At 39.5% G+C, this 12,226-nt stretch overlaps 1 protein-coding gene across 2 annotated transcripts in view; it reads right to left on the bottom strand.

Moving 5' to 3' along the window:
• Positions 1–12,226, bottom strand: part of rgs3a (regulator of G protein signaling 3a) — a 164,709-nt gene that overhangs the window by 147,770 nt on the left and 4,713 nt on the right. Inside the window, exon 2 of one of the 2 annotated variants that reach the window (XM_015942701.3) lies at positions 144–211. In XM_015942701.3, the coding sequence (XP_015798187.3) occupies positions 144–158 (15 nt within the window). In that variant the 5' untranslated portion in view covers positions 159–211. Of the gene's footprint in view, positions 1–143; positions 520–12,226 lie in introns of those variants that run through there. The other variant, XM_054744384.2, reaches the window with a different exon arrangement.

Below are 12,226 nucleotides of genomic sequence, written 5' to 3'. Positions count from 1 at the left end.
TAAAAATGTACAGCAAAGACAGCATTAGCATCATAATTTACACTCTTTAAGCTAATTTGCATCCACTAACAGAAAATGTAAGCATGTTAAAACTTTACAAACAAGAACATGAAGAGGGAAAGAAAAGGTTGTCTTTCACTTACTGTTATGCATTGCATATTCTCAGGGAGATTGGTCTCGGGGGCAGCACCATGGTTTGACAGCACAGCCTCTGAAACGTAGACAAAGGAATCACGAGCTGAGACAGTGCCTTTGGAGCACATTTCTCCGTGTGCCGAGGCACAACCGCTCTCTGGATGCACAAAAATAAAACCCACAAACAGTTCTGAGAGTCCATAAAAGTCAGTCAAGACAGGGAGCAACAAGAGATTGAGGTGGCGGCTGTTTGGAGCAACATTTGCGGAGCTGATGTTCAAACTTCAGAGCCCACATATAAGACAAAATGTTTTTTTTTTAAAGACGAAAAAAGAAATGAAGACAAACTCCAGGCCTGCGGCGTAAAAAGCCTGAATCCTGTAAGATGCGAGAATCCAACAACTTGCCAAAGGCAGGAATGGAAGTGAGAACAAGTGGTAGAGAGGGAAAGAGGGAGGGAGGAAGGGAGGGGTGAGGAAGAGAAAAGGAAAGGAAAGGAACTCCTCTCACTCTATTATCTGTCCGTCACAGGGCTCCAGGAAGGTTGCTATGGTTATGGAGACTCACGCCTCCGTCCTTTTAACTATAGCTCATGAAACTCAGCTATCAAACTCGGACCACAAAGCAGAACTCCATCTTTCCTTTTGTCTCCTCATTCTGTTTGTTTTTGTTTACATCTCTGACTTTGTTTACTTCTATCTGAGAAACTTTTCAGAAACTGTATGTCACTCCAGACACGACCTCTCTGTGTATCAGATCAGTCCCTGTCGTTGTCTCCTCTTCTGTCACACTCTTCTTCATCACCAGAGAGTTAATCCACCTCACACTTCAAAACTACGTCAGCCAGGTCCAAACAGCCCCTCAGTAACCTGAGGGAAAGGTGTTGTCAAAGAAATTCCTTTGAATGAGTCTAACCTTTACCCTCATTTTTTACAGATATTTGTCAGGGTTGGGTAAAATTAAAGCACAAGGCTTGTAAACTAAACACTAGCTAATGAAAAGCTGTGTTAAAAGCAGTGTTGGGATCGTTATTTTTAAAAAGTAATTAGTTATAGTTTCTAATTACTTTGTCAAAATAGTAACTTAGTTATTTACCGAGTTACAAGATTATAAAAGTAACTAATTACCAAGAAAAATAACTACTTAGTTACTTTTCTCATTAAAGAATGCAAGAAAAATGGTTTCCCCTCTTAATTATAAATTACTACAATAGTGAAATATAAATGACTAATGACTGGAACATAATAAAATGTATGTCCAAATGTTTTTATAAACCTGCATAATTTAAATAAATAAGCACTTAACAGGGGAAAATACTAACAGGAACATTACACTTATCTAGACTATTAAAAGGTCACTGTGTGATATTTAACAAGACTCCAATTAGCTAAAATTTAAAATTGCAAATAGAAGCACCTGTAAAGTTTCCCGAGCCTTTAAATGGTCTCTCGGTCTAGTTAAATTACAGAAATAAATGTAAATTTGTACAGTATTTTAAATTTTCCAGCTTCACATAATTGTGTGTTTTAGTAGCATTTCTGTTGCTGGTGATCTAGTCAAGGTTAAATAAATAAATAAAATCCTTTAAAAAGACACTAGAAGAGACAAATCAGATGTAGGACTTAAATGTACAAACTTGGGTCAGACCCAACCACAGAAGAGCTGAAGCTGGGTGGTAAACACACACACAGGTATTTCTAATAACACCTGAGCTCCATGACGTTTGAGACTGATGCATCAGTGTTACAGCGGGACTACACTGGATGATATAGGAAGGTAGAAGATCGTGACGTCTGAGCGGTGAACAGGTGAGCAGACCTTCGGGATGTCCCGCTGTCACGCTAAGATGGGCACGGCTGCAGATCCACACCTGCAGCCGTAGACTATTCATCACTTCTTCCTCGTTCTTCACGGGCCGTGATGCGCTTGGATGAAAACATCTACCGTTTAGCTCCTGATCAGCTGATGACAGCTTCAACACACCGCGAGGCTTAACACACGCTTTTTCTTATCAGTAACAGAAACGATCGTTTTGATAAAAGAAGACGGTAATTAATTAGATTGCTCATTACTGAAAAACATTTTTTTGTAACGCGGTTATTCCCATCACTGCTCTGTTGTGTCTACAGCATGCAGTGACTGAGGGTCTCCGCCCACCCGGCCAATCATCATCGTGTTTGTAAGTGCGTTACCAACACCTCTCTCTCCCTGGCTGCAGCTAAAGTGTGGCGGTCAGAAAGCCTCACACTGCTGCTCAACGTTCGACGAGCACATAGTAACACACAACCTTCCATCACCAACGGTAACGGCGTTGCAACAGTGGGAAAAGTAATTAATTCAATTATTCCGTTACCCAAAAAAAGAACGCCGTTAGTAACGCCATTATATTTAAACGGCATTATTCCCATCACTGGTTAAAAGGGATGAATAACAGATTTACCGCAAGTTTTTCACATATTTTTTATATTTTCATCAGAAGTACACACATATAAAACAGGACAATGTAGTGATTTTTTAAGGTAAATACTCGTAAATATAAAGGGCCTTTCATTTGGAATAAACTACCACAGACTCTCCGAGCCACAGCTGCACTTTATTATTGTAGACAACAGTTAAAATTTATGTAGTAGCACATGATGTATATGTTTTTTATATTTGTAAATTGTAATTGATTGTTTTTGTTTGTTTGCTTCAGCTGCTTAAATAGTTTGTCTTTGGGGAGGTGGATTCATAAGACCTTTGGGTCTTCTTAACCTCCCCTGTCTGTTGCTCTTTCATTGTTTATGTTTTATTGATTATGTTGGTGTGCAAACTATTAAACGTAAAAATGAACACTGAGTAAATAGATGAACACCCAAACTGATCCTGTTTAATCTGATGAAAATCACAACAAAGCATTTACTTTGTCCTTTGCAACATTTAAAATTTGCCAATTTTGACAAAACAGGAACATTTTGAAGCAATCTCATCAAATTTGTAGCCTGGCCTGCCAGACTCGTCCTCTGTTTAATTCTGCACAGAAAATGAGTCTGGTAACTCACAGGCAGAGAGGCACTTGAGGGGCGGGACTAGGCAGCTCAAAAATGACCAATCAGAAAAAAGACGGAAGTCCCGACTGTACCGCACGACGCGGTCAATTTCTAGTTGTAGTAAAAAAAAATAGCATCTGGCAACGGCGCAAACATCTTTTATTTTTTTTGAAGAAATGCTTTTAGTGCTTCTACTTGTGGTTTTAAAGACATTTGAGTCATTTAGAACAGAGGAAAGAGTCGCAGTGAACTCCGCCGCTGTCTTTGTTGTTTATGAGAAACTGAGCTTCGCTGTGTGTGACGTCCGCTACGCTGTAGTTTTTTTTAGCTGTAGTAAAAATGGAGTCTGGCGACAGCGCAAACATCTTTGTTTAGAAGAAATGCTTTTAGCACTTCTACTTGTTGCTGTTTTAAAGACCTGTTCAAATCATTTAGAACAAAGGAAAGAGCAGCAACGAACTCCACTTCAGTCACCATGTTTATGACAAACTTGGCGTTGTGGTGTGTGGCCGATGTGTGTAACGTACGGTACTCAGCGCTGATTGGCTCGGTTAGAACTCTCACGGGGTGGGGTTATTTGAATAGGAGAGTCCCCAGACTCTGTGCAGAATTAAACCGAGGAGGAGTCTGGCAGGCCAGGATATCAAATTTGACCAAATTTTATAATCAGGACTTTAAGTTCAGTTCAATTCAATTCAAGATTATTTATATAGCGCCAAATCACGACAAGAGTCATCTCAAGGCACTTCACATAATAAACATTCCAATTCAGGTCAGTTCATTAAGACAATCAGAAAAAATGTTTCCTGTATAAGGAACCCAGCAAATTGCATCAAGTCACTGTCACCTCAGCTAAAACCTTTGTATAGTTTTCAATTTGACTGAAAGTTAAAGTAACAATCTTTAAAATATATTTGTTTGTAAGAGGAAGTGGACCGTTTTATTATAACTTTAGTCAGTTTTTGCCCATATAATACTGCATTTACGGGTCTGGACACAGCAGTTATTTCCTCTGTAACCAGCATGAGAGGATGCAGTCTGTGCAGCTACCTGGAGGCTGTTTCTAAATATTTCCACACAGCACATTAGGCCCGTTTCTCCTATCGGAACTGCCAAACTATTTTACCAGAACGTTGCAGCATGTGAGTGTCTCCATTTCACCCGAAAGGGCCAATTTGCAGGCCATTTCAAGACCCAGCAAAGTACCGGAACTAGGGTAGGTACTCAGAAATAACTCAGTAGAGTCACTAGGCGGGACTTGTTGTTAACTCATGCTGATGGTTTGTGACTTATTATATCAACATATGTTGCCAAAAGAATCAGCAAAAAACAAAATTTGTTTCTGAACCTTCATCACTAATAAATGTGGCAGAAATCCCACAACAATGCTGCTTTATGGTCTTCTACAAAACACCATTAAAAACTGCACTGGTTGTTGAATGCTGCTTTTTAAAGGATGCTTTACAACTTTTTCCTATTTAAATTATTTTTTTAGCCGGAATGTGCTAAAATGAACAGGGTTAATGAAAGGCCACTCAACCCCTATTGCCCCCTCTAGCCAGAATATTCCATTTACAATTTCTGATTTGCCGGTCGAGTCTGTTGGGACTTAGAAAAAAATTGAGCGGGCATACCTGGCGCTGCAGTCTGCTTTCAGCATGTTTTAGATAATGAACACAGCTAATTTAATTTTGAGATTAATCACTCCTGTAGACATTAAGGAAGGCTGGGGAGACATTTCAGCGTTCAAATAAAGGTGTTGAAAAGACAAACTACCATCGAGGAGATAATTTTTGCTTTCGGTTCTACAAACGGACACTAGAGGGTGCTAAAAGTAAGCCTAAACTGCCTAGTCTTCCTTTAAGTCACACAGCTGATCTCCAGGACCCATAAATTGTTTAAATTATGATATACTCGGTCACGATATGCTGACGTCTAAGCAATGTCCCGAAAGGGTTGATTTTCAGACATTGTCTGAGACATTAAAACCATAGACAATAGAAGGCCCCTTGCTTTGCTTCAATACATCATGAAAATCTAGGGAAAAGGCAAAAAAATGTCAATTTGCATTATCTCCAACCCCCAGTGAGAGTGCAAAATATGCCTTTGTCAGAGGACATATGTTTTTAATGAAGAATGGTGCAATTGTCCATTGATATTTGAAACAAAACAATGCTGATGTAAAACCTCTCAGATCCAACACTTTTAGAAAAGCATTGACCTGTTCCAGTCAAGCTGATGGGGCGCTACGCACAGGAAAAATAACAAGGAGTATAATCATTGACCACTCCATTTTCCAGACAACCGGCTGTCATTTTAGGGTATACAGCCGGTGAAAAGGAGACTGTCTCATTTTAATCTCAAACCTCCTGGGGACGCAGCAAAAGAGAAAGGCTAACCTGGTTGGCATTAAGCCCAGATGAGGAGTCTTTTGTCTGGGAAAGACAGTGGGGTAAAGACGTGGAACAGCTTGCGATGAGAAACATCAAGCATGACTGACATCAGAAAGGAGGAACAATAACAGCGGGACAGTGGGAAAAGTATACATTAAACAAACCCAAACAATAACATGGTAGGAGATTAGAGGAGGGGCTGTTACTAATAGAAATGTAGTGCTGATTTTTTAAAGGCCCAAAAAAGGGAGAGAAAACAAAAAAAAAACTTAAATATGTCCACATTGACTTAAATTATACAAAAAAGCTCTTAACTTTGACCAAATCCATTGTGCCACTCATCCATTCAACACTAAGTCCCTCTTTCCACCTGCTGCTGCCAAAAAATAAACACTTGAAGGAAGAAAAGCTGAGAGGAAGAGGACTTTCACTTCACTTCTGTGGTAAACAAGAAACTTCTCTTTGTACACAGGTTAAACGGAATCAAACTGGAGAAAATCAAGAGTAAAAGGAAAATTATTAAACATGAAGAAAAAGTGTCCGTTTTATTCTGAAGTAGATTCCGTCTTCTGACAACAAAATTATAATCTTCCTTTAAATAAAAGACGATGAAAGATACAGAACTCGCCACTACTGCTACTATATTTTAGTCATTTCTTAGTCCAGTTTTTATGCCAAAATTGATGTGCGCAAATGGAACTTTTTAAAAGCATTGTTGTGCTTCTCAAATTCAGGTTGAAACTTTCCCAAACACTTTACGCAAATGCAGATTAAATTTTACTAAAAAGCATCTAAAACTTCTGCAACAGGAGAAGATTTGCCTTACGGTTTCTAATAAGAGTGACTGAAATACCATTAATGGTTGACGGAAAACTGCCACGGCGGTTCAAAACATGGGAAAATACTCATCTCAAAGACCGTAAAGCACGTATTAAGTATTTTTTGATGTAGTAACTTGTTCTAAAAGTGAACAAGCACAACCTCTTCTGTCTAAAATATGTCTGATTGCTCAGGCCCTAAGTCTAAATAAGAACACAAATGCAGACAACCAAAAGTCTTAATGCAGCGTGTCTGCATTAAGCAGAATTATGAGATGGCGTCAAGTTTTTCTTTGATGTTTGTTAAATAAAAGGCAGATATGCATGTCTGAGTAATTCTGCTTAGGGCTATAGTTTTAGTTTATACATCTGCATCTATGGTTCAACCACCATAATAAAGACATCACTGTTGATTTTCCTTTTGACTTAAACCAATAAACACAAGTAAAAAAGAAACTAACAGCATTTTAGGCCATAAAAAGATGAAGCTCATTACTAGGTTGAGGGTGCATTTAAGTCTGGAGAAGAACTTGTAAAATTAGGTTTTTCGGTTTGTCTAAATAAATGTTAACTCTGAATTTTAAGGACAGAATTTAGAATTTCATCAGACAAATGATGGGTTTGAGCTGAAAGACACAAATGGCTGCAACAACAACAACAAAAAAACGTTTACGGTCACCCTAAAAACCTTGTAGCCTTAACAATTACAAGCTTGCTCAAGAAATTCATGGTTGTGTTTCTATAATTATAACTTTAAAGTCGTATTTATCTAAAAGCTTATCTGCATCTGTAAATATTTCCTGCCTCTCCACTCCTGCTATTCATTAAAGGTCTGGTGTGTTTTAGGGTTATCTTCTGCAGTGACAGATTTCAAGTCTTAAAAGGTTTTTGATAACCACAAAGTAGCTGCAATCACAGTTTTATGCATCTGGAAATCAATTTAGTTTCAACCTGAACGGGAATAGATTTTAAATGATACAATTAGTTCAGCTCATAGAATGCACTTCATTTACTTTACATTCAGTCTGCTTTCATTTCTAATATGAAACAACAGAACTACGTTATGCACTGGCGTCATCAATAAGGTATATAAACTTAGTCCGTTTGCAAACTTTAAATGGGTTCTGCTACTGTTTTATTGATGGGGCACATGCACTAACATGACCTTTGTACCATCTGAATCCCCACCGGCCTGACAGTGGCAGTTCAGGACTCCTGCTGTGTCGCATAGGCATGTTTTAATTGGCTTTACTGGTGGATATTAGCTGTATTTGATGGGATTTAAAGAGGATGTTCACACCTTTAGTTGCTGTAATTTACAATGTAAATTTATTTTACTGCTTTGCACAGACTTGGAAAGTTTTATGTAACAAACAACTTGTTTTCCTAATCTATTGTCTTATTAAAGGAAAACTGTAGGCCAGAAGTCTGAAAAGCTAAATAAATTATTTTTTGAGTGAACAAATAGTTAAGATTTGTTCCCTGGGAAATGAAAAGATCCGGATCTCTAAAAAGTTACCAAGCATCCATCCTTTCTGCTGAGAGAAAAACTGGTCATACTAGAAGCTTGGGTTACAGCCAGTCACACCAAGAAAAAAAATCCCCTTTTGGAAAAAAAAAAATCCAAAGATGAATAGAAAATGCCTTGAGTAACAAGATATTGGTTGCAAACACACTATAAAATCCACAATGGACCGTCTCAAGAGGGGTAAGCTGAAGGCTGTTGGCCCTTAGAATGGCCCTAACAGTCCCCAAACCAGAACATCATTAAAATATTCAAAGCAGACTTCAAAAGAGCAGAACATGCAAGAAAAGCTTCCACCACCACAATTATTTTTTTAAACAGGTAAATCTTTCATAAAGAAGACAAGAGGACTGCTATGGGGCAGTATGACGCGCCCATTTCCAAAAGAAGTGTCATCAACTAGTAGCTCAGGCCAAACCACCGATTCTGGTTTTCACGTTTTACTTTTTTGCCATTTTATAAACTGTAAACCAAACAATAAAGAAGTATTGCTTCAAATACAAAAATGTTATTTTAAAGTTTGTGTTTGCATATCATAAACCAAGGGTCACCAACCTGGTGCCCGTGGGCAGCATGGTGCCCCCAGGAACCATAGAAGGTGCCTTCAGACCTTTTCTCCAAATTCTAAAGTAAATACAAAATTGTTGCCATCTTGTTTAATCACAAATGCATTCATATTAACTACTTTTTTTAAATGTATGTTTTCATCATCCTTTGAATGACTGTTCTTAACCCGGGGCGCACAGAAGAAAAATGCGCTGTGCCACGGAAGCGCTGCGGTTTTGGGAAGTCAAATGGTCCATCCGTCTGTCCGTCCCTCCATCCGTCCCTCCATCCATCCATCCATCAATCCATCCATCTTAACCCGGTAACCGGTCTAACTCAACGTCATCGTTGAAATTAGTCACTTTTTCTCTTGCGGCTCTCAGCCATATTCAAAAGAACCCGGTGAGAACAGGGAGGAATGAAGGCTATCGCGCTACACAAACAGAATGTGCAGGAAGTCAAAACTACCTAGCAACAAGCACGTACGACGACGGCCTTGCATGAATGGTTCACCAGAATGATTGACAGTTATGCAGACCAATAGTTCAGATGATCCACCTGAAAGTAAAAGGTCCTCCCATAACCGCTAAGTTTCATATGGGAAACAGTTGTTGCAGTTTTCTGGTTGAATTTTTGTCAAAAAAGCATCTAAAATTGATTTATTTTGCTCCCAACTTGGTTGCGAGCCTGTCCCAAAACTTGTCTCACATCTATTGTACTTTAGACTCAAAAACTAAATTAAAAAGTATTTAAGATAAGATTCACGCAACAAAAATTACTGTGTCTATTTTAAGAGAACTGTTTATCTTACGTTTTGTTGAATATGTTCAAAGTTCCAGCAACATGAGGGGAAGGCCCTGCAAACTGTGAAACATTTGAGACATTTAGGAAACTCCCTTATGAATGCCATTTGGTACAGACCAAAGAAGTGACTGGTCTGTCTTTAAAAACAGATTAGGACACAAGTGTAGGTAACATGTATGCTACAGTTGAAGGTGTAAATGAAATGCAGGGGTTCAGAATTACTACAGTGTGTAGTTTAAGTTAAAAGATACGGCTTGAAATGTGACCCGACACATTTTGTTGTAATGTGTTGTTGCCGTTTCAGAAGAGCAGAATCTATCACACAGGAGCGTGGAGAGCACCTCTGGGTCAATGCTTCGCTTCACATCAAGTGGATGTGAGCCTGCAGACAACGCTACCCTTCAGAGCAAGCATCAGATGCATGGTATGTCAGACCTAAATAAACTCCCCCACACGTTATCTCACACGATCAGCGCATTAATTCAGAGTCAAAACCAACAAAAAATTGAGAAAACCTCTAACCCTTCCCCCCATGTCAACGTAAAACCCCTCCAATTCAACTTAATCACATGGTGTTAAATCTAATCTGCTGATTTAGAGGCCCAGCGTGCCATCTGGAAAAGCTTGGCAGTGTTTATGCATGGCTGTATAGTGCGACAGGGTCCCCGATCGCCATTTGAAAAAAATAAAAAAGTGAAACAAATGTGTGTGATGCAGATGACAGTTTTAGAAGCACAGCCCCAGTGGGTGCTCTGCTGTTTCTGCTTTTGCACATTTACAGAGCCACATCATAAGCTTGTTGGAGGGAAGTGCATTAGGCATGGCCAAACACACACACACACACACATACATGTCACTGTGGGTCACTTATCTCCACTGGCGCAAAATACATAGGCCAATAAAATCAGAGGAGCAATTGCTAAACACCGTTTCGTTCATCGTTCATCAAACTAACTCCAATCTACCTCTTGCCGGATGAAAATGTTATCTAAACCAATTTAGTATTCTGATTGAAGCAAATTTTTCTTTGAAATAATTGAAATTACAAATTTCTTTACCAAATTCTTGAATTTGCTCTTAAGTTTTCCATCTAAACCTCCAAAATGGTGTCTGAACACACACTAACTTATTCCCTGCAAATCATTTGGCTTGTCTACCAGGATTTGAAGAGCTTTGACCAACAAATTAGAGTAGAATGAAAGAAGTTCCAACCACAGCTTTCCAAATGTTCCTGGAAAATCGGGAGTAATCATACTGGCTCGCTTAACTCAGAAAATGCTGCTTAGCTGACATTCATGCATGGCCGTTCTATTACAGTCTCTCCACTTGTATTTAGCAACGTTTACATGGCAGCCGTTTGATTACAGTGCTACAGTGTAATTAACTGTCAACATTCAGCAGATTGGTTTTGTTGCTGCAGAACGCTCAAACCACGCAAAAGAGCCTTGTGTCTGAGTCACAATGGTACTAGAATGAAAAGAGAAGTGTGACTAATGACAATTTCACTGTCCAAGAATCACCTCTCTGCTGTTCTGTTGTTTTATATTCAGTATCCTGCATTGCCGTGCAACAAAGTGTGTTAATTTGTAAAAGAGCTGTAAGGTTGTTCAATGAAGACTCAGCAGCAAAAGTTAACTTTAGCTGATTTTGATCGGCCTACGATCACTGATACTCTGCACCCTAACACTCCCAAGGATGTTACTTTGACAATTGCCACCTTTGAGATGAACTAGGAGAACGTTTTATACAATTGGAAAATGTTCTTTGAGTCTCTAAACCCATTAAAAGTTACTGTTTACATCCGAGAAACTGCACACATCCACACTAGCTGGAGGGCAAGAACCCCGCCTCCAGCCATTATCCAGAGCTGTATCTCCATCCTTTGAGCCAACAACATGTAACCTAGGGATTTAGATCTCACTACGTTAGCTTATCTAACACATCTTTGTGCAAATGAACAAAAAAATAAACATCTCAAAGCTAACGATGTTTAGCATAAAGCTTCCAGGGGTCTCATTTATCAAACATTGCATAGAATCCTTACTAAAACCATACTTAAGCTCAGCAAAGGCTTGGGCGGTATCCAAATTTGAATGCCATCTAACTTCCTCTTAATTTTACAATAGCGGATATAAAAAAAATGGTCCAATCGGGATTCAATCCCCAGACTCCGGGGTAAAAGTCACTCATGCTAACCAGTCAGCCAAATGGAGATCTCCCCTGTACAAGTAGCTAGGGTGCATTATCAATCGGGTCACAGTGACAGGACACACACCGTCACAGTCGTATGACATTTTGTCTCAATCTGTCCCCCTGCTGATATTCTGCATTCCGTATTCTGCGCTTCAGGCTGTGTGTGTGTGTGTGTGTGTGTGTGTGTGTGTGTGTGTGTGTGTGTGTGTGTGTGTGTGTGTGTGTGTGTGTGTGTGTGTGTGTGTGTGTGTGTGTGTGTGTGTGAGAGAGAGTGTGCGCGCATGTGTGTGTACGCACGCGCGTGTGTGCGTGGGGGGTCTTGTTCTGTGTGAACACGAAGCAGTACAAGTGATAATGCTGCAGGATTTCATAATTTTATCCTTCTCAGCAGCAGCACTGCAGGTGCTCTCCATGTCCAAAATGTGCGTAAGCCAGGTCCTTAGTCAACTTAAAGTTGTGCACATTTTTCCACCAAGTTTTCTTTCATAAATCCCAAAGTTTGCGTGGAAAGTTGCTTACGCAGTTTTCCGACCCCGTTTTGTGCGTAAGCAAGCTTGATAAACGAGGCCCCAGATCCATGGCTAGCATTAGGGACGACAGTCCTCAGAACAGGTGTTACATCGATTTGATTTCCCGCCTCAAGATATGTTTCAGCTCAACCCAGCCGCGAGTTGGAACCATCCACTTACAAAAAATGAGTGTCCTAACCAGCCTTTACCTAACCATAAATCAAAAACATAAAATTGTGCTAGACACAGTAATTTCATGCATTATAATTATGCA

The sequence above is a fragment of the Nothobranchius furzeri genome, chromosome 6 (assembly GCF_043380555.1).
Source record: "Nothobranchius furzeri strain GRZ-AD chromosome 6, NfurGRZ-RIMD1, whole genome shotgun sequence".
Lineage (NCBI taxonomy): Eukaryota > Metazoa > Chordata > Actinopteri > Cyprinodontiformes > Nothobranchiidae > Nothobranchius > Nothobranchius furzeri.
This window is presented reverse-complemented; position numbering and strand designations above follow the sequence as displayed.